Raw genomic sequence first — 23,068 nt, forward strand, 5'->3', positions numbered from 1 at the left:
GGATGAGTAGAACATGTTGCCAAGGTGGTCTTGTGAGTTTCTACAGGCTCATGTTACTTATAGTACTATTTAAATTGACTAAGTTAGTTTTTAAGCTTTGGAGGGAATTGTTTTTGCCTAAAACTGTTTTCTGTTTGGCGAGTTTTTTTGTGTGATTTTTTTGTTTTTTTTAGAGACAAGGTCTCATTCTGTCGCCTGGGCTGGAGTGCAGTGGCAAAGTCCTGGGATTATAGGCGAAAGCCACCACGCCTGGCCTGTTTTCTGTTTTCTGTCATTGTCCTTTGTGTTAACTTCAAGGAACTGTTCCAAAATATGAATCACCTCCCCCTACAATCATTGGAAATGCTTGCTTCATGTAGATATGGCCCAAGTCTGAGGAGTCCGCCTGACTCCAGTGCTGAAAATGAAACATTTTCTTTTTATAAAAAGGAATGTTTTGTCTGAAATACCCAGATTATTTAATTAAATCAGCACTTCCTCTTGACCATGGCATTGTCAACTAAGGCATAGGCACGTTCATGGATTTCAACAGTTGTTTTCAACAAACATGCATTTAGTACTTAGTCTGTCCTAGTTCTGGGCTAGATAGCATGGCCTGTTAAAATTTTTAAAAAAGCATAAAGCATGGTGTCAGTATATAGATATCTCAATTTAATTAGAATGCCAAGTTTATTTATGTAGACTGTACAATATAACTGTAGCAATATTCTCATCTGTGTAATGACAACTTATAATCCATTTTAATTTCTATAAATCATGTACTTCTAAAATTAGACACTGGTGGACTGAAGCTGTCCTCCTAGTCCTGATGCCACTTTAATACTGCAGGGTATTTCTGTGACTTCCGCCAGTCACAGAGCTTGAGATAAATGGATGCTTTTTGCTTGTTTGTGATTTGCCTTTTGAAGCATGTTTATGATTCCATTTGTGCATTTGTCACAAATACTGCTTTGGGCCAAGATTAATAGTGATTTATTTGTTTTGTAAGGGGCTGCAGTCTTGCAGTGATATCTGGAGTACTCTATGGATCTACATTTGTGCCAATCATCTATATCAAGGACCACAGCAAAAGAAATGATAGTATATATGCAGGGGCAAGCCAATATGGTGAGAATAAAAAGTTATCTTACTTTATTAATATCTATTTTTATGAATATAAAAAGAATTGTGATAATAGTAAATATTGATGAATCGATTCAATCTTTCTTTGTCCCTGTAAGTGGCGAATTAGAAAGGCATTGAACACCAAAAATAATAAAGGATTGAGTATTTTCATATGATCTTTAACATACAAATGCAACCAAATTTAGTCAGGACTCTTTTCAACTACTTGGATCTCAACACATGGTTTCTGACTTTCCAGTAAGATTTGGAAATTATTTTCCAGTTAGATGATCTCCGGGAAAATATGTATACTTCTGCTCTTTTAAAAAGGCTAAAGTGTAGTACATAGTACTTTAAAATCAGGTAAAGGTTAATGTATAGCCTACTTGGTCAGAGGATATTATTTTTCAAGCACAGAGTCATGCACTGGAAGGCCCAATGTAATGTTTCCTGTTAATATCTCAGTTTCCATTGATAGAATTAATCTCCCAGGAGTAAACTTAATACTATATGCAATAGCCTTGTACAGGTTCAAAAGGAGATGAAAGAGTGTTTACTTTGGGGATCTACTAATTATGCTGAAGCATGGCTTACACCCATGAAATGATAAGATAATAAGATCATTCATAAAATAAAGTTCTAAATCAGATGGCATAGAAAACTAATGTGACCTCTGTTCAGATAAAGGAGAACTTAGAGGGCAAAAGTCGTGAGGGAAAGATTGTTAAAGAAGTTGAGATTTGAACTCAACTTTAACAGAATGGATAGACTGAGTAGATGCCATAATTTCCATCTTCCTTTTTATAGTTAGCTCCATGTATATTACTCAAACCTTTTACTGACTTCTGTCTTTCTTTTGTTAAAATTTTATACAAATACTTTTTTGCATTTTTACAAAAAGATAAAAATTAATAAAAATAGAATAACATAGAATAAATTAAAACAAGGTCTCACTAAAGAAAGAAAAACAAGAGTGGGTATATAAAAGGAACCAGAAACGAATCTAAAAACTTTATACTACATTTGTATATTTGCTAGAAAGGAGGCATAAATTTGGCTCTTAGAGTCCGTGTAGGCACAAGGGAAATCAGATCAGTTTCATGATTCAATGAGCACAAGATAAAAACAACTAATTGTTCAGGAGCACAGATGTTCTTGGTACAGGGACATAATAAACAGTGTCCTTACCAATCTCTACACAAAGAGAACAATGGCTTCTTAGGGATCTTGCTTGTGACAACTCTGAATGTAATGTGATGGGAACACTTTATCCCAGTTTATTCAAAAATAATTAGGGGGGATTATTTTTTATTTCATTTATTTAACAACACATATGTAGTATGTGCTCTGTCCTAAGTATTTTACAAATATTCAGTTAATTCTCATAGCAACTAATACCCTTTCTTTGTTTTACAATTGAGAAAATTAAGACAGAGACATGAGATGATTTGTCCAAGTCCCAAAGTTAGTGAGTATTGAAATGAGGATTTGCACCCAGGTGGTCCATACTTTTAATCACTATATTTTGCTTTCTTTTGTGGTGGTCCATATACAGATGTATTGCCCTTACATGATCCAGAAATAGGATTTAAGACTTAGAGCAACAGACAAACTCTCTGTCAAACTTTTCTTCCTAAACATGGCCACTCATCTTTGTCAAAATTTTAGGGGACAGAAACATTGAGTCCAACATGGCTTTCCCAGCCAAGAACCTGTAGTGCACCCATCTGTGTGGCCACAGTCCCATCTGCTTAAACAGTCAGTGGAGTTGGGATTTTTCTGAGATTGGGCCACCATCATGTGATATTAACTCCCCCATGTACTTAGTTTTATAATCAACAATTGAATAAAGCCCTCTCTGGATTAACTTCCTGAACAGCCCTCTGTACAGCTGTCATCTGCAACAGAGATGCTGGTCTCCAGATTGATCAATGGATCCTATAAAATTAGCACCTCCAATTTTTTTCATTCACATTCTCACTGTGGTCAACCTGAGGATTTGCTATAATTGCTATTGTCATTAGTAAAATTAGGCCTGAATGCCTATTTTTAAAAGGGAGGTATTAACATCATAGTTACATAATTCATTGTTTCTTATTTAGCTTTATCAGATGATCATAAAAACTAGCCTTTAGTTTTGATTATAGTAACTAATTTACTACTTAATGTATCTAGATTTTAAATATATTAATTAAAATTCTATATGAACAGCATGTAGAAAACTACGATGATTAAATATAATTAATGGGTTTTTTTTTTTTTTTTGAGACAGAGTCTCACTCTGTTGCCCAGGCTGGAGTGCAGTGGCATGATCTCTGCTCACTGCAAGCTCCGCCTCCCAGGTTCACACCATTCTCCTGCCTCAGCCTCCCAAGTAGCTGGGACTACAGGCGCCTGCCACCACACCTGGCTAATTTTTTGTATTTTTAGTAAAGGCAGGGTTTCATCATGTTAGCCAGGACAGTCTCGATCTCCTGACCTTGTGATCCACCCACCTCGGCCTCCCAAAGTGCTAGGATTACAGGTGTGAGCCACCGCGCTCTGCCTAATTAATGGTTTATTTGCCTTTAAGGTTAATTCTGGTGAGTTTATTTTCAGAAATCTAAATATATCTGGAATGATTAAAATGGTGTTTGAGAGTTTTTAATCTCTATTTTCAGATTTAGACTATGTTTTTGCGCACTTCAGTGGCATCTTTCTTACAAGTACTGTCTACTTTCTGGCCTACTGCATAGCCATGAAAAATAGTCCTAAACTATATCCTGAAGCAGTCCTACCAGGTAAGAATATGTACTACAGATCTTCTTACTATATGAAAGTGTCATCTACAACTCATTTAACTTGAATAAGTTTCTTCTGGAAACAAAGCCATCCTCTGTGTTGTATATGTGGGGTGTGTGTGTGTGTGTGTGTGTGTGTGCATGTTCATTCCCCCTAATTACTTTTGCCCAGTTCACCACCAAATATGAAGTATTTTAAATCCTTGAAACTGAATATGAAATGTTGGCCATTATTATAGAACCTAAAACTTAAACAATAAATCTATTAATAAGATATTTTCCTGTGCCAAACATCTTCTGTATTGATCATCATTCTTTACTATTTCTTTTTCACTATCTAAAGGTTCATATATCAACAAATAGGAATATGCAGTAACTTGGGTAAACAGTTTCTACAAAATGTAAGAAGAGATCGTGATGACTTCAAAAAAGACATATGTTAAACATACATGCTTTTGGACTTAATTCATTAGGCATTGATCTTTTTTAAAAATCTCATTTAAGAGTTTATTATAATTCAATTTGGAATGTAGGTCCACAAGTAAAATTTTTTAAAGGCAAAAATAAAGCATAAGTCAGAGACTTGTTCTGAATGCCTAACAGATTTATGCTAAAGAATGCCACCATGTAGAAAATGCTAGAATACTTTACTGAATGCCTAGCTAAAGTACTGTGAAAGTTTTAGCTGGTATTTTTACTTAAATACTACAGGTTTTTTTTTTTCTTAGCCGTAGCATCACTCTGATCCACTTTATTAATATCTATGGTTTACGGAAAATGGTATTTGCAGAGAATGTTCGGGTTCAGCATGTCCCCTAGTCCCCTTTTCATCACCCAGTCTCTACCTGTTTTACTACTATGGGTACTTTAATGCTGATAATGTGAAAGCATTGATCACTCTACCCATAGCAGACAAGAGTAGAGAAATTACTTGGTTCTAAAATAACAATAAAACACAGCTCAAAATTCTATATTGGCCAACAACATTGATCAGAATGCATTTATATGTGCACTTTGATATTCCTGTTGTAGCTCAGTGTGAGTTCTTCAGGAGGGGAACATGGTCTGCAAATGTGTGTTGTCTTTGTATTTCAGGATTCCTGTCAGGAGTACTTTGGGCTATAGCTACCTGCTGTTGGTTCATAGCAAATCACTCTCTGAGTGCTGTGGTCAGTTTTCCAATAATCACTGCTGTAAGTAGCTGAACTGTTTTTCCAAATTTTCATTTTGTAAATGTAAACCCAATTTTTCTGAAGCACTGTTAGGGCATCGCTAAAGACTGTCATAGAGTTTGATTTTTTAGGAGTGCAATTAATGGATTCAGATAGATAAACTGACCCTCTTGAATCTTCATGTGCTTGATTACTAAGGAACATTTCTCACCTCATTTTAGCAGGGCTGTCACTCCTTAATCTTTAATATCCTTTCAGTTTTTGGTTTGATTGGTTTAACGTAATTTTAGCAACATTGTAATTTGCTATTGATAACTATTATTCTCTCCTTATGTAAAAGTTTATAAATATGGGACCTCTTAAAGGGAACATTGAAAAACAAATAAACAATATCCTTCACAAAACTTTTATAGTAGACAGAGAGTTGGTTTTTCTACCATTGTTTCTTGTTTTGAGTTAGAATAAAGACTGAGGACAAAATGAAAGCCTAATTCAAAGGAAATAAACCACTGAAGTAGGTGAGTGTGGGCAGAGGATCAGTGAAAGTGGTCACTGTGGCTTTTGGCGACCTGCCCATCACAGAGATTATTCTTGAAAAACTGTAATGGAAGCAGAGCCTTCTCACTCACCAGGTGTAACTTTCTTACCTTGTGTGCTTGGTGCTTGTTATCTGGGAAGGACAGGTATTTGGAGTTGGTGAGGGAGTAGGTCCCTATTGCTACCAGGCCCTTGCTTGGTTTTATTTTAGTCACTTTATCCAAGGACAACCTTATCTACACACAGAAAAGATTTAGTCCCTACCCTCAACAATGTTACATTCTTCATTATTTTATTTTTTTGGTAGGGCTAGATTTTTTAAACTTTTTTAAACTTAAAATGTCAAACGAACCTATCACCTAGTTTCAACAATTATGAATATGGTCAATCAATTTTATCAGAATACATTTTAAATATCCCAGCAGTGCTGTTCTTCTCAGGTATACATATTCCCATCGTTATATATCCAGTGGTAACTAGACTGAGTTCCTTGAAAGTAGTATCCACTTTGTTTATTAGCAAATAACATTCCATTAAAAAGCCAAAAGAAAGAAAGAAAGAAAAAAGTCATCTAGCAGGAACTGTTCCCTCTGCTCCATGTCTTCCTTGATAATTCTAAACTGAATCTGCTTAATCTCAAGATAGGAGCGAGTTCACTTTGTTTTCAAAGGCTGATTTACACCTAACTTACATTAGTTTACAAAAGGAAAATATACAATCCAAATTACCAAAACTGTTGTATCTCCTATGAAGATGTCCTTCCTATTTGGCTCTCCTTGGCCTGAATCAAACAGTCAGTACATACTTTGACCTATGCTTGCATTACTTTTACCAAAGCACACTTCCTATAACCACACTACTCACGATAACTCTTAGGCCATGCCTAAACTCATATTTAGAAAACAATCAGACAAGAATCTTCAAAGGTCAATGATACCTTGTGGTATTGTCCTGTACCATGTTCTCTGAAGGGAAATGGATTTTCAGATTAAAAATTCTTGAGTGATTGGCATAACATTAATATGGTATCCTCTGTTCTATTGTTTCCTCTCATTCTGCTGAAAGTCAGCGTGGGTTGCCTAAAAGACCCATATGCTTCTTGTTTGATTTGGATTTTGAGGCTTAGGAACTTACATCATTGATAAAAGGCAGTTCCTTTGACCTATTTCTCTGGCTGTTTTGATGTTGACTTTCCAGATACTGATAAACAGAGAGGAGTGTAAATTTTTTTGCTTCACTTACGTACCAAGAGTGGAATCAAACTTCATTGACTCAGTCCTTTAGACAGTTGGAGTAGTGGTAGGGGAAAAACATTTTGGAATCTATTTGAAACTCTTCCAGAGTTTCTCGGAGATTGAAGAGCAATCATAAAAATGTTGATACAATATACCTTCTCCACAAAGACCACACTTAACCCACATTCCAATTTTCTTCCTTCTCAGCTAAGAAGAATTACCACCAAACTTGAATAGCTTAAAGTTTATAAATTGCAGAATCATTCCTTTTTTTCACCTATTTCTTCTCATTTCCTCTGTCCTATATTATTTCATTCTTTTCTTTGTCTGCTGCCTAGAAACCCCTATTGTTTTTCCTTACATGTTTATTTTAATCTTCCCATAAACCGTTTTTTAGCATTCATTGGTGTTTAATGTTAGCCAGATTTGATTGCTCTGTAGTAATATCAGTTAAAAATTTTTTTAAAGCACAAGCTACTTCCACATGTACATTATTTGTTAGGCCAAAAAGAATATGCCAAAATTTCTTCAGTTACGGGATTATCTCATGCCAAAGAAAGTTAGACGCTTGTGCACACTTTTTCTTATTAATCCCATTTCTAGTATCCTAAGGAACTAGGCCAATGGAAAAAATAAGCTATGTGCTTATAAAAATAATTTATGCCAAATATATTAAAGTATTATGTGGCACAAAATATTATAGCATCATCAAAATAATAAAAATGAAGACCACGAAGAAAAGAAAATGAAAAAAAGTCTTCATTTTTTTACTTAATATCACCTAAAGTTTAGCTTAGTGTGGAGTTAGGGTTGACATTATGGGTAGTTTTCCCTGAAAATGTTTATATTGTCTCTAACTTACTATATTTATATAGAATCTAGTCATAGGTAAATATCCAATTTAACTAAAATTTATATTTTTATTTAAGGGTCCAGGATTTATAGCTGCAATGTGGGGTGTCTTCATGTTTAAGGAAATAAAGGTATGTACAAGAAAGGGCAGACTTAGAAAATGGGAATGGGGTAGGCCGGGCATGGTGGCTTACGCTTGTAATCCTGGCACTTTGGCAGGCTGAGGCAGGTGGATCGTGAGGTTAGGAGTTCAAGACCAGCCTGGCCAAGATGGTGAAACCCCGTCTCTACTAAAAATACAAAAAATTAGCCGGGTGTGGTGGTTTGCGCCTGTAATCCCAGCTACTTGGGAGGCTGAAGCAGAGAATTGCTTGAACCCGGGAGGTGGAGGTTGCAGTGAGCCAAGATCATACCACTGCCCTCCAGTCTGGGCAACAGAGCTAGACTCCATCTCAAAAAAGAAAAGAAAATGGGAATGCATCCAGGTGACTAAAGTATTTAATGTTTGCATTGTTTTCTGAAAACTGCCTGTGGTGCCTAGGTCCAGGGCCAACAACCCATGAATGGATTTGACAGATAAAACGTTCAGAATGTGATAATACCTAATTAGGAAAGAAAATACTAGAGCTGTGATAACTATAATGTAACATCGTGTCTCTCTCCACCCCATCTCCAATGGAAAAATGCTGTCGTTGACTTAAATTTCCCTGAAGTGATTTTAAATAACCCAATGAAATATGAGAGAGGGAAATTTGTTTAAAATATGATAAACAAGATGAAAGATTTTTTTTTTTTTATCCTAAGGGTTAAAGTATCCCCTGAGGTAAATCGTCTTTGGGAATAGATGTTTATATTGGTTCCTATGTCTCCCAAAGGCCTCCATGTCAAACCAGCAATTTTGTAGGAAAACAGCATGGTAACAGGAGGTTATTGCCATTTCCTTTTCAAATGTAAATGATGGGAATTTGAAATTGCATTCATCAAATAGTTCTAGTAAGAGTGTGTGTGTGTGTGTGTGTGTGTGTGTGTGTGTGTGTGTGTGTGTCTGCGTTTTCTTTAAAAATCACTTTGCCGAACATGGGGGCATGCATCTATAGTCCCAGCTACTCAGGAGGCTGAGGCAGCAGCATCGCAGCATCACTTGAGCCCAGGAGTTTTATGCCAGCCTGGGCAATAACAACGACAACAAAAGGTATAGTCTCAAGAGTCCAACTGGGTTCAAATCCTGGCTCTGTCACATACTAGCTGTGTGACCTTGGCCAAGTTTCTTAACCTCTCTGTGTGTATAGTCCCTATCTGAAAATGGAGATAACCAACCAAGAGAGCTGTGAGAATATGAGTAAAGTGCTAAAAACACTACCAAGAAGACAATAAATGATCAGTTAATTTTTGGGGGTGAGGGTCATATAACCTAGCCCAAACTGTCGATAGCAAAATAAAACAAGTTAGGAGCAGTGGCTCACACCTGTAATCCCAGCACTTGCGGGAGGATTGCTTGAGCCCAGGAGTTTGAGACCAGCCTAGGCAACATAGCAAAACCCCTATCTCTACAAAAACAATTTAAAAATTAGCCAGGTGTGGTGAGGAACACTTGTAGTCACAGCCACTCAGAAGGCTAAGGAGGGAGGATTGCTTGGGTTCAGGAGGTCAAGGCTGCAGCAAGCCATGATCATACCACTACACTCCAATCTGGACAGCTGAGTGAAACCCTGTCTCTTCAAAAAAGAAAAAGAAAAAGAAAGAAAGAATAAGAAAACTCACAAAATCAGAGAACTTCTCCCTTTCTAGCCAGGCATGGTGGCATCTACCTGTAGTCCAACTATGCAGGAGGATCACTTGAGCCTAGGAGTTCAAGTCTAGCCTGGGCAACACAGTAAGACCCTGTTTCCCTAACAATTTAAAGATTTTAAAATGTTTAATCTTTTTTTAAAAAATTGCTTTGGAACTTTTCCCAGTTACCTTTACTTGTAGAAAAAGTCTTCAGTTGAGGAAGATATGCAAATACTCTTTATTAAGAATTTTTATTAAAGACAATATTGATCCAAAGACCCCTCCTCCGTCAAGTCATCAAAGACTTGTCTTAATATGCAGTTGTAGTAGCAAATAATTCCTGGTTCTAAGGAGATTGATGTTGCTAATCTCTAAGAACCATAAAGTGAATGTACTTCTACCTGATCTTTAAAATGATTATTCAATTTTAGATGTAAAACATCATTTCAATCATTGTAAATGAAATATTTTGATTTAAAATCCATTATTTGATAATACAAGTAACATTCTCAGATTTAAAAAATAATAAACTTGTTTCAAAAATATGTGGACTATGATCAGAATTTTTATTTTTTTAAATACACAAGAACAACTTGAAACATTTATAAACCTGTAAGTTACTTTCGTGAACATTTCTCAGTTATTGTAGTTGGAGTTCCTTTCTACAAAAAATAACTCTGTGCCCAAAATATGTTGTAAATCTCTCTGCATATATTTCATCTACCTCACAAAATATGATTTATTTATATTAAAGAATTGGTTATTATCTCATGTAAGATGCTGAAGCCTTAGAAAATTACAAATTAGTGATCATAGTTTATTAGTAATTATAGGTATGAAGAAGTACAAACCAAGTATAGATTTATATTAAAGCATTTGAAAATTATTTTGGTCATGACTGCAATAATAATACTGAATTGAAAATCCTCTTAACTACATATAAGAACCCTGTTCAAAGAGAGAATCCCTAACCAAAAAGCCTAGTATTAATTCTTTAGAGTCCTTTATTTAAAGGAGTACTGAAAAACAGTGAGGAATGTTTTGTTTTGTTTTTGGTAAAGACATCTTTAAAAAGACACCTCAGACCGAATAGAAAAGTAACTTTTAAGATTAATATACTATGACCCAATAGGGTTTAATTCAGGAATGCAAGGATCGTTCATAATATGTAAATTAATTAATCTTATTTACTCTACCATATCAAATATGAAAAGGACAAAATAATACTATACTAACCTCTTAATAAGCTAGAAATAAAAGGAAGTTTTAGTGGTACAGTATGTCTATCAAAACAAAATAGCAATTGTATACCTGAGTTTCATGAAACATAAGAATTCTCTGTATATTGGAAGTCAAGGATTTCTCCATACTATTACACAATATTTCCTATAGATCTAGCTAGTTTGGAAACACAAGAATAAGAAATGAAATGAATAAATATAGGAAAAGAAATGAGAAAATTATCATTTGCAGATTACATTTTTTAAAAATGTACACATTGTGATTTCAATTTTTGGTGACAAAAATTAAAAATTTAAATTTAAATTTAAAAGAATCAGATGAAAAATTTAAGATCCAATAAGATCATTTAGTAAGGCTTGAGATATAAAATAAATATGAAATCAATTGCCTTCCAATATATCACCAACAACCAGTTAAAATGAGGAAAATAAATGCTATTAATAATAACCACGAAAATTACATAAATCTAATTAAAGAATTAACAAGTAATGTGCCAGATTTTTAAAATACTGTATTTTACTTTGTTACAAACATGTACTAGAGGACATAGAAGATCAGAACAAATATGGGAGACTTGTCACATTTCTGATGGAACATCTCGCTGTTATAATTAGGCAGTTCTCTCCAATTACCTTCAGTATAATTCCTGTAAAATCCCAGTGAAGCTCTTTCTAGAATTTTTAGAGTAGGTTCTAAAGTTTGGCTAATTATTTGTGTAAAAATAGGCAAAAAAAAAAAAAAAGCATGACAGCACATGTACCATATTTCTGAAATGTGCAATTTAGATTAGCTAGGCCAGTTTTCTTATAAAATAAGGATTTCTAAACTTAAGAAAATGACTGTTTGCTCTTTTCTATTTTAAAAAATGACTAAGATAAGATTACAAGTATTAAAAGAAGAGAGAGGGCCAAGCTGAAAGCAAAGTTTTTTAAAAAAAAAAAAAACCTGGGGCCAGGCATGGTGGCTTATGCCTGTAGTCCCAGCATTTTGGGAAGCTAAGGTGGCCAGATCACTTGAGCTCAGGAGTTCAAGACCAGCCAGGGCGACGTGGCAAAACCCTGTCTCTACAAAAATACAAAAATTAACCTGCTGTGGCGATGCGTGCCTCTTCTCCCAGCTGTTTGGGAGGCTGAGATGGGAAGAAGGCTTGAACCTGGAAAGTGGAGATTGCAGTGAGCCAAGATTGCACTCCGGCCTGGGTGACAGAGCTAGACTCTGTCTCAAAATAACTAACTAAATAAATAAACCAAAAATCTTATATGTCGTCTACAAAAAAAATTTAATGGATGTCCAGTGGTACTTATTCAATGCAGACACGTAATTGCCTCTTGACAGCTGATTTAAAGAAAAATTTTAAATACCTACATGCCAATCAGTTTAGAAAAGCATCATCAACTAAACACTAAAGCCTAAATCTCATAAGAATAATTTTTAAAGTATTTTTGTAGAAACAAGACAAAACCCCCTAAACTCTAAAGAAGAAAACAAAAGCAAACCTGCTATCTGCAGGACTCATAGGTACTGTCAGTTATGTATCTTAAAGCAGTCCTTGAAGACACATATTTAAAAGTCTACAACCTACAGCTGTGAGGAATAAAGCTGAGCACCAAGCACCTTTTGTGTGAAGGACTTTAATGATTCCATTTAGTTTTAATGCCATCAGTGCATCAGTTGGAGGTTTTCGTACTTCTGATACTCTTTTTTGTTTTTTGTTTGTTTGTTTGTTTGTTTGTTTTTGAGACGGAGTCTCTTGCTCTGTTGCCCAGGCTGGAGTGGAGTGATGGAATCTTGGCTCACTGCAACCTCCACCTCCCGGATTCAAGCGACTGCCTCAGCCTCCCAAGTAGCTGGGATTACAGGCGCCCACCACCACACCTGGCTAATTTTTGTATTTTTAGTAGAGACGGGGTTTCACAGTGTTGGCCAGGCTTGTCTCGAACTCCTGACCTTGTGATCTGCCCGCCTCGACCTCCCAAAGTGCTGGGATTACAGGCATGAGCCACCGTGCCCGGCCCTGATATTCTTTTATATCTGATATCTGTTACTCATTGGGAAATTCATTTTAGTTTATTACATCTTTAAGCTAGATATAAATTATATTTTTACCAACACACTTTAGTCAGTATGTCTACAGTGATGTCAACACAGGCAGTTATTACCACAACAATGTATAGGTCAGTAAGCTACTCCCCAGTGAAGAATGAGATGATCTATTATCTTAGTAGCTACCTCAGAAATCCAAGTTAAAAAACTTTCTGCTTTGGGAAGAATGTTAGTGTGCTCTTTCCAAGAGTTAACATCCACCTTTGATGAAGGAAAACCATTGCTGTTGCCCAACTATAATCAGTCTTTTTCTCTAGAAGACTGGGCAGTTTTGGCAAAATCTTAACATTGAAGGGGAAAAAAATTTTTCGTTCCCTGAGAACATTATTCTTCTGTCTACATAGGTAATAAAATAGCACTTAGCAATGTATTCACATAATTAGATTGTAGAGTGCTTGTAATTGAAGACCCATTTTTTAATTTAAGTAATTGCATCAATTTCAAATTCACAAAGTATATGTGGAAATCACCTTAGTGTATTTATTGTTTGAGCAAATATTTATGGAATACTATTCTGCATTAGTACCAGCATCTAGGTGAGAATTGCAGTCTTAAAAACTAAGAAAAAAAAGGTGCTGGGAAATCCAAAGCCTACTGCCAGGTGTGTGTGTGTGTGTGTGTGTGTGTGTGTGTGTGTTTAAATAAGCTGTTCTGCACTTGGCAAGGTTTTTGGGTACTTCTACTTGTAGAATTTGGGATTAGAGTGGCTTCTGTCAGTGCTAAGGGTCACACTGAATCAGACAATTCAACTGGCCCCAACCTAACTTACAAAGACCTATCTCTGGTCATCAAACAGAGGGAAATTAATCTACTCTGATTCTTTAAATTGAAGACAGGGAATATTATTTAGTTAGTAACATAGTTATTTGATTTTGTTAATTAATACATAACATAGATATATATATGTTATGTATTAGCTAGCATTAATCTTATAAACTAATAATACAAAAGAACTTTCCTTGACCGTTTTCACATTCCCTCCATCCTGGACTTTGTTTCTGTTCTGTTCAGATTTACTACACAAATTTACCTCTGATCTCTGCATTCTTCCAGTAAACTGGAAACACAAGACCTTTAAGGAAGTGTGAGGGAAGTAGGCAAAATGAAACCAGACAAAAGTCCACTCTTTGAAGTGAGAATTTCATTGTGGAGCCAGGAGAGCCACGTGTTCCTACTGTCAACCTGTCTATCCTGCCCCGACTCTGTTTCCTGTGGGAGCCCAGTTAGAACTTCCCTTTCTGGGTTTCCCTCAAAGCTGACCTGGCTGCAAGGCAGCAAAGACAGAACCACCCTCTACCCTCTGACCCCTTGCATCTATGCAGGGGGAAATGAGTCTCCCTAAGCCTACACTTTGCATGGCCTGGCTGTAGGAACCCAAGTTTTGGTGCATGTTCTTCACTGAGTCCTTGAGTGAACATTAGGCAAGATACTCGTGAATCCAGATTAGCCCTGAGGGTTAGCCTCTAACAGCCCAGGGTCCTGCTTTTGTGAACCCACTCCCCACAACAAGTCAGTCAACTCTTGCACCAGAAACACAGCATTCTATTACCACTACCTTTCCTGAAGTTTTGCCCAAATTTGGGTAGTGTGAGGCTATTAACCTGTCGGACCCCAGTGGCCAGAATTTTCACCAGAGAGGGAGGCCACCAGCCCTATTCCCTGCAGATTTGAAGCCGGCAGGATACCAACTGCTGCCTAGAGTTGCCTCCTCTCCATTCCTTTTTTCTTTTTCCAGAACCCTTATGTGTCTTCTACAATGACTTACCCATAAACCATTGTTATTTTTCCTTTTAAAAAGGATCTAATAGTATTATTAAATAGTATTATTAAATTAGATTATCTGATTGTAATTTTAGATATATCTAAAATTAGAGAGGTGCTAGTCTTGTTTTACTTTGTAATGTTCAAACCTTCCCTTAGAATACTGGAGTCTTCTGCCTTGGATTCAGACTCTCCCGATGACCTACCCTTGGGACCCTTAGACCAGGCAGCCAGAGATTGCCATGCCCTCATTGGCAGAGCCAGTATCCTTAATCAGCAGGAAGTAGATACAGAAGACTGACTTCCTCCCACATCAAGCCTTAAGGATAAGGGATGGAAATCTTTAAGTGGTGGGGATGAGACAGGAATAACACAGGGTGGTCACAGATTAGGAAAATCCCAGGCAGCAGTTTCACATGACTAGCAAAAGGAAACTTGAAATAGCTGCAGAGGCCATGGGCTGATAAGACCCTGAAAAACAGGGTGTGGATCAAGCTGGCTAAGACCAACTGAACCCAACATGGCACTGGATTTGCCCTAGGTTTCACCTAGGACCTCATTATACACTCATTAACATACAAATTACACACCCACCAGCACCATGACAGTTCCGGGAACACCCATATTTGGTGTAAAAATGAGTGACACCACAGTTCTGAGAAATTGTTACCTTTTTCTAGGAATCTTCATGAATATTCCACCTCTCAGTTAAAGAAACCATGAAAATAGGAACCCCAACCCCCTTGTATGATTCTCTCTTGAGTATGTCCGCACTCCCCTTTCTTGAGTGTGTACTTTTCACTTTGCAACAAGTCTCTGTACTTTCACTAAAAAAAAAAAAAAAAAAATGGGACTCTTTAAACATAAAGAAGGATATAGACAAAATGGCAGTCATTCAGAGGGGAGCAGCCAGGGCAGTAAGGAAGCTTGAAACCATTCCATATGAAAAATGGTCAAAGAGCTAAAACACTGACCAGGAAAAGAGATGCCTCTGGGGATATATGAGAGTTATTTTTCAATGATTGAGGATTTATCTTGTGGGAGAGATATTAAAATCGATCTATCTGTACTCCTAGTGATGGAACTTATAGGAAATGAAATATTTCTACTTAACACAGGAAGATATTTCTTTGTTAATTCAAAGATGGGCTGGGCAACACAGAGAAGTGGTTCTCAGTAGTTCCCATCTTTAAGACCAGTGACCCCATACATAACTGGGCAAGTCCAACTAAGTCATTCTTCACACGCTCTCTGCGTTTCTTCCTAACCCTTCAGATCCATCTCCATCTCTCCATCTGCCCTTCATCATCTTTTCCCTGGAAGACTACAGTCACCTCCTAATTGGTCTCCTTGCATCCATTCTGGCCCCTCCAATCTGTCTGCCATCCTGCAGAAAAGTGTGAGCTTTACACAATGCAAGTCTGAAATTTTAACACAGCCAGTTGCCTGTTTTTTTAATGTATTCCTCTTTGCTTGGAAAAACAGGACCCAAATTTGAGAGGCAGAGGTGGGCAGATCACTTGAGGTCAGGAGTTCAAGACCAGCCTGGCCAACATGGTAAAACCCTGCCTCTACTAAAAATACAAAAATTCACTGGGCCTGGTGGTGCATGCCTGTAATCCTAGCTACTTGGGAGGCTGAGACAGGAGAATCACCTGAACCAGGAGGCGGAGGTTGCAGTGAGCCAAGATCATGCCACTGAACTCCAGCCTGGGTGATGGAGCGAGACTCTGTCTCAAAAAAAAAAAAAAAGAAAAAAAAATAGGACCCAAAGCATAACAAGTGCTCAGGTCCATGGTCTTCCGACCTCATCTTGCTCCACTTAACTTTGATTGCTCCAGTCACACTGACCTCCTTTCAGTCCCTGGGAAATATTTTGCTTTTTCTTACAACAGGACTGTGCACATAAAATTCCTTCTACCTGGAATGTCTACTTGCTGCCCTATTCCCCTGGCCAATTCACTGATACTTGTAGTTAGAAGCTCTACTTCCCACCCTCCAAACCAGCATCATTAAGATTCCTGTAACACACTCTCAAACAACCATGGTGGTTTGCTTTATTATTAACACCCCTCTCACGTAATAACATTCTTTTCTGTGATTACTTCCTGTCTCCCATAATATATGATTGTTTGCATAAAGGTACATGTTGAAGCTTAGTGGGTGCCCACATTTATTTACCTAATGGGTGAATTCATAAGGCTCTGCAGGATTTTGTGAGAACCTGATTACTTGGAAGGGGTAGCAAAAAAGAGTACAGGTGGGTAGAGCAGATGGTTAGTCAGGTCCCTAGCAATCTTGAGAGTCTGTCCATTTTGTGTAATTGATTCAGGCTTTATTCATCACTGTTATTCTTTTTTCTTATTCAGGGTCTACAAAACTACCTATTAATGATACTTGCATTTTGCATCATCTTGACTGGAGCCTTATGCACTGCTTTTTCTAAAATCTAACAATGACAAGACCAGCAGGTGGCAGCAGTAGTTAAGAGAATGCGTCTATCCGACAGCAGAGAGATTATGCTGAGAAAAGAGTGCATTTTCATACAGCAAATGGATCTCAGCCACTGTTGGAGTGGGTAAATGATTTTTTTCCCCAAAAACGTGAGAATGAAGGAAGATTGAGTTTCATTCAAGTATAAAAATGAAAATTTCTTCTGATGAACTGTTTATGAAGGTAGTACTTTACTGGGTGACTAAAATGTCTACATTATTATAGCATTACATATGAGGATGCTCTTTTTACCACAGTATGTACCTAGTGTTGCATAATCTAGAACACAGTATAGAGTCCATATACAAAGAAGTTACAGTCCAAATTTCTCACCTATTACCCCAGTGAAGTGAGGCAGAAATACCTTGGGTGAGGAGGGAGAGCCTTACCTTCTAATGGAATTAGATTCCAAAGATATTTGGATCCTTTGTTTCATAAAGTAAATGCATACTTGGTAACTAAATGTTAAAAAGGCCATTTTATTATTTTTAGCCAAAACTTATGTTTATTTCAAGTTAATATCGCCCAACTCTACATCATCTACCCATTTTAGCTCGTAATGCTTTTGATTATCGCCAGATAAAGTCCATTCTAAGAGAACAAAAATCTCATCATTGAGGATATGTGCATAACATAATACATACATACACAAGTATATTCACGTACATAAATACACACAGATATGTTGCTAAAGTGAGATTGTAGGTTGTCAGTAACAATTTAAAGGAAACAACCACTCTTTTGAATGTACAATTTTTTTTTCTGAAATACACTTTTCTAAAACCCTCTTAACTGGAGGTTTTCCTGTTTTCTTCTTGTTTTAACTGGTAGTTTCCAGTAGGCAAAATAAAATGACAGGCATGCTAGTTTTTTTTTTGTTTGTTTTTTGTTTTAAGAAAACTGAAATTAAGCCAAGCAGGGTGGCACACTACTATAATCCCAGCTGCTGGGGAGGCTGAAGCAGGAGGGTCACTTAGCCCAAGAGTGCAAATCTGCCAGCCTGGGCAACATAGCAAGGTCCCATCTCTAAAAAGGAAATTTAATTTAAATTTGTAAGAAAAAAAAACTGAAACAGAACTGCTAGTACAATGTTTGTTGCAATTGTTTCCAAAACTTTGAAATAACAAAACCCGTATTCAAATGTAAATTTTACCCATTCCCACCTGATAGTACTGTTTATTACTTTGCTATGCAAGAGAAACAAAACAGCTTTTTATTTGTGTGTATACTCTGAAGTCAGTGTGCATGGGTTAAATCCCACCTCTGCTTCATTTTATTTGTGTGGCTTTGGACAAGTTCCTAAGCCCTCTGTGTCAGGCCCCTCATTTACAAAATGGAGTTTATGATGGCATCTACCTCACATGGTTATTGTGTGGTTGAAATTAGTTAAAATCTGTAAAGTATGTTGATGAGTATCTGCTACTTGGCAAACACTATATAATTGTTAGCTTTTATTATTATGTGTTGTTTGAAGGGGAAAAAAGTTTTTGTAGATTGGAGAATACCATGTAAGAGCTACTAAGCTCACTACCTTCCCATCCAAACAATTATAACTCCTCTAAATGAATACTACTTAAAAGTGATGGAGCTTCTGTTTGTTTATTGAATTGCTAATACAAATAAATATTTGATTATAACTTCTTATACTCATTTTAATTTTAACCTGAAATGTCATTAAATTATGCTGATAAACTTTGAATAAATTGTGATACAAAAGCTATCTTTCTTATTTAAATATATTTTAGAATTTTATATTGGATAACTTTTAATTATTCTTTAGTTGGGATTTCCAATTTATATGCAAAATTTTAAATGTGAAGTAAAGCAGTTTCAGAAGAAAAATGAAAAATCAGTCTTATTACCTCTATATAATTTATCTCTCTCTATATATATATATACTTTGTATATATATATATATACACATTTATATATGTATATATATACACATTTATATATGTATATATATACACATTTATATATGTGTATATATACACATTAATATATGTGTGTATATACACACACACACACACACACACACACACACACACACACACACACAGACCTCTATATAGTATATAGTTTCTGGTACCAGACAAGCTTTTTCAAAATGGTTACCAAAAAGCAACTTATTATTTAGAGGCTAGTCTAAATGTGCAATTGCCAAATCTGCATTTTGTTTGCTCGCCTTAGGAAGTGAATGCCTAACTGTCTTGAGGTTTTTAGGTTTTATTTCTCCTCATCTAGTATGGCTAAATTCTAGTGTTTATTTTACATTTTCCTGGCATGGCTTTCTATCAAATGGCAACCCCATCTGTACTAAAGAGATCCTGCCATCTTGTGTACAGAGACAGAACTACATTCAGTAGAAGTAGCAGCCAATAAGGCTGGTATCAGATTATGGAAATTTTCTACCATAGGAACAGAAAATACTAATAAATTTTAAAGGAGTAATAGTACAGCATCTATTAATCCGAACTACAAAATCTCCTTTTATTCCTGATACACTGATTTATTTATATTCAGAGTTACTAACTACTAGACTTATATGTCTCAATATTGATAGAGCTAAAAAACACATTGCAAGAAGGCAAGTTGTAGAACCATGTGCATAGCATAACATTTAGGTAAATTTTTAGTAACCAAAATAATAAATACTTTCTATAAATACATATTTATCTTAAAAAAAAGGAATTTAGCTACTAATAGTCTACTGTTGACCAGAAACCTTACCTGTAACATAAACAGTTAACACATATTTTGTATGTTATATGTATTATACAGTATATTTTTATGGTAATCTAGAGAAAAGAAAATATTGTTAAGAAAATTATAAGGAAGAGAAAATACATTTACAGTATTATACTATATTTATCGGTACCATAAGTTTTCATCATGTGATTACAAGAAGAATCTTCTGAAACGTTGGGCAACTGCATCTGCAGACCTCAATCTGTGGTACATATCAGGCAATTCAACTTTTTCTAATAATGTCATGATTTTTCTCTGCTTCTTGGGAGCACTTCCAGCATCACTAGTCGAGCTTTGTATGGGTCCCATGGTGTTACCTAAGGTTTATAAGGTTTAATTTTATTACAATAAAAAATGATGAAAAATATACAAGAACCGCAAGAGATCATAACCACCAGAGGCAATTGACTGGAGAGACAGTTGGCTCACCTGAAGATGATTAGCACCACATGGTGCTTTAAGTGGATAGTCGCAATGCTAGAGCTCACCAAAATAGCAACAGGAGATTTTGTAATAGATTTATGTATATTTATGTATATTATGTATAATAGATTATGTATATTTTAATAGATTATGTATATGTATAATAGATTTATGTGTATTTTAATAGATTATGTATATGTATAATAGATTTACGTATATTATATATAATAGATTATGTATATTTTATGGTAGTAAATGATAAAATAGACTAGTGTGTATATATAGTTTATATATTATATATTATATATACTATTATATAAAATATATATAATATATAGTTTATGTATTATATATAATACATAAACTATATATTACATAGTATTATATATATTATATATAATATATAATATATAGTATTATATAATACTATATAGTATATATACTATATAGTATATAGTATATATAATATATAGCATTATGTATAATTATTATATACTATATAATGCTATATATAATATATTATATATACTGTATACTATATATTATATACTATATAATATATACTATATAATATATATACTATATTATATATTATATATACTATATTATATATTATATATACTATATAATATATAGCATTATATATTATATATACTATATAATGTATAGCATTATATATTATATATAATGTATAGCATTATATATTATATATAATGTATAGCATTATATATTATATATAATGTATAGCATTATATATATTATATATAATGTATAGCATTATATATATTATATATAATGTATACTATATAATATGTGGCATTATATATAATATATGTATTATATTTTATATATATATATTATATATATATAGTATTCATCACATACACAAAAAGAAGTGTTCACCTCACTTGGCAAGAGGGACTTGCATGTGTCAATAAGGACCTTGAGATGGGAAGACCCTGGATTATCCAGGTGGTCACACTGTAATCTCAAGGGTCCTTGAAAGTGGAAGAGAAGAATCAGAGTTGAGAAGGAGATAAGATGATGGAAGCGGAGGTCAGAGTGATGTCCTATGAGAAGGACTAAACCCATGCATTGTTGACTTTCAAGATGAGGGAAGGGAACACAGGCCAAGAAATGTGGGCAGCTTCTAGGAGCTGGAAAAGACAAGGAAACAGATTCACCCCTACAGCCTCCAGAAAGGCACAGCCTTGCCAGTAGCCCATGACAGGCTCTTAACCTACAGAACTATAAGAAACAACATTTCTGTTGTTTTAAGCCACTAAATTTGTGATAATTTGTTACATTAGCAATGGAAATACAGAGTTACATGACTTTTTAAATAATAATTTTCAATGTAAATGTAATATTTTTACATCTTATAGAAACTTAGAAAGTTTCAAACTCCACATATCACTTATTTATCTCATTGCTACCCCTGTTTTTCCTCTTCTTTGGGTACATTAGAAAGAATACAACTTTTGTTCTGGATTTATACAAAGAAACAAACTTGGTGTTTTCTCATATTATTCCCACTCTTAGAGTCTTAGAAGGTTTCAAATTTGCAAACAGATGCATTGGATATGGTAATGAGATTACTGATCTGAGAGCCAAAAAATTTTGATGGTCCTCCTGGCCTTGCCTCTGGTAGGTAACATCACTTTGTGAGGTATTTTAACTTCCTCATATTTGTAAAATGGTTGTTTTCAACTAAAGGAATTCTAAATTTATGCAAACATAAAACTTTGTTACTATGGACACATTCTAGTGGTATAATTTAATAGTATCCCAAGTTGCCTCAAGGTTCACCTTATATATTTGTATCCCACTCCTGAAGTACATAGTGGGATGGGACCCACCAAACATTGAATAGAGTCACCCGTTTGCAAACTGATAAGGTGGTCTGGCACTCTCTTTTTTGAAATCCTAAGTGTGGGCACTTACAACCCTTTAAATTGAGGCCCCCAATACTGATAAAATAGGAAAAGTCTCATTTTAACATGTGACTCTCAAAATAGGTCCACACTTTTTTGTGTGGGTTCCCTACTCACATATGGACTAATAAAATCCACATCCACTTACCTTAATTCAACAGTATCATGTGTGTTATAAAGGTGTTCAAGTTAAGCATTTTACATGTGTAAATGCATTTGATATTCATTTTAAAATCCATATTATTTTGTAGGTAAGGGAACTGAGCCTTAATAAATTGTAGTGCCTTATTTTTAGCCATGCTGCAAGTATGTGACAAAATCAGAACTTTGAGTCCGGATTTTCTACTGTAATCATTTAATATTCATGAAATGTCAACCATGTGTGAGGCATGGGGGATAGAGAAAGAACTACAGAGACAGGGCTCTACGCTACCCCTAAAAAGGAGCCTACATTCAGCTTATGATGTCATTTCCTTGATTAAGCTTCTCCTCCTCTTGTCTCCTACAATACTAGCCCATTTCTCCACTTCACACTCTCATTATTTTAAACACTTTTATCTCTCCTCAGAGCTATGGGCTTCTTGATCTCACAGTGCATTTCTGATTTACCTTTGTAGTTTCCCTTCACTGATTTAGGTAGCCAATACAACATTTTTGCAAAAGAAGTACAATGAACGTTTACTGAATGAATGCAAGTAAGCTAAATCCTAAAGGCCTCATTTGGTGCTAAAATTATCTTGTGTCTCCTATTTAGGTTTCACACTGAAAGAAGCAGTTTGAGAAACTGCTTAATTAAAAGACATTCAAATTCAAGACAATTTACACTTTCACTCTGCAATCATTTTCATAATAACGCACATCCAATTAATACAGTGGATAAAACTTAAAAAGTGTAATGGGAAACCCTTTTAAAT

General features: G+C 35.4%; 1 protein-coding gene across 5 annotated transcripts in view; it reads left to right on the forward strand.

Moving 5' to 3' along the window:
- Positions 1–18,769, forward strand: part of TMEM144 (transmembrane protein 144) — a 61,584-nt gene extending 42,815 nt beyond the window's left edge. For all 5 annotated transcript variants that reach the window (XM_054554642.2, XM_054554641.2, XM_024246204.3 and 2 more), the window contains 5 exons: positions 989–1,107; positions 3,765–3,884; positions 4,980–5,077; positions 7,758–7,811; positions 16,926–18,769. In XM_054554642.2, coding sequence (XP_054410617.1) covers positions 989–1,107; positions 3,765–3,884; positions 4,980–5,077; positions 7,758–7,811; positions 16,926–17,009 — 475 coding nt within the window. In that variant the 3' untranslated portion in view covers positions 17,010–18,769. The remainder of the gene's footprint in view (positions 1–988; positions 1,108–3,764; positions 3,885–4,979; positions 5,078–7,757; positions 7,812–16,925) is intronic.
- The last annotated feature ends 4,299 nt before the right edge of the window (positions 18,770–23,068 follow it).

This window comes from Pongo abelii, chromosome 3 (assembly GCF_028885655.2).
Source record: "Pongo abelii isolate AG06213 chromosome 3, NHGRI_mPonAbe1-v2.0_pri, whole genome shotgun sequence".
Taxonomy (NCBI): Eukaryota; Metazoa; Chordata; class Mammalia; order Primates; family Hominidae; genus Pongo; species Pongo abelii.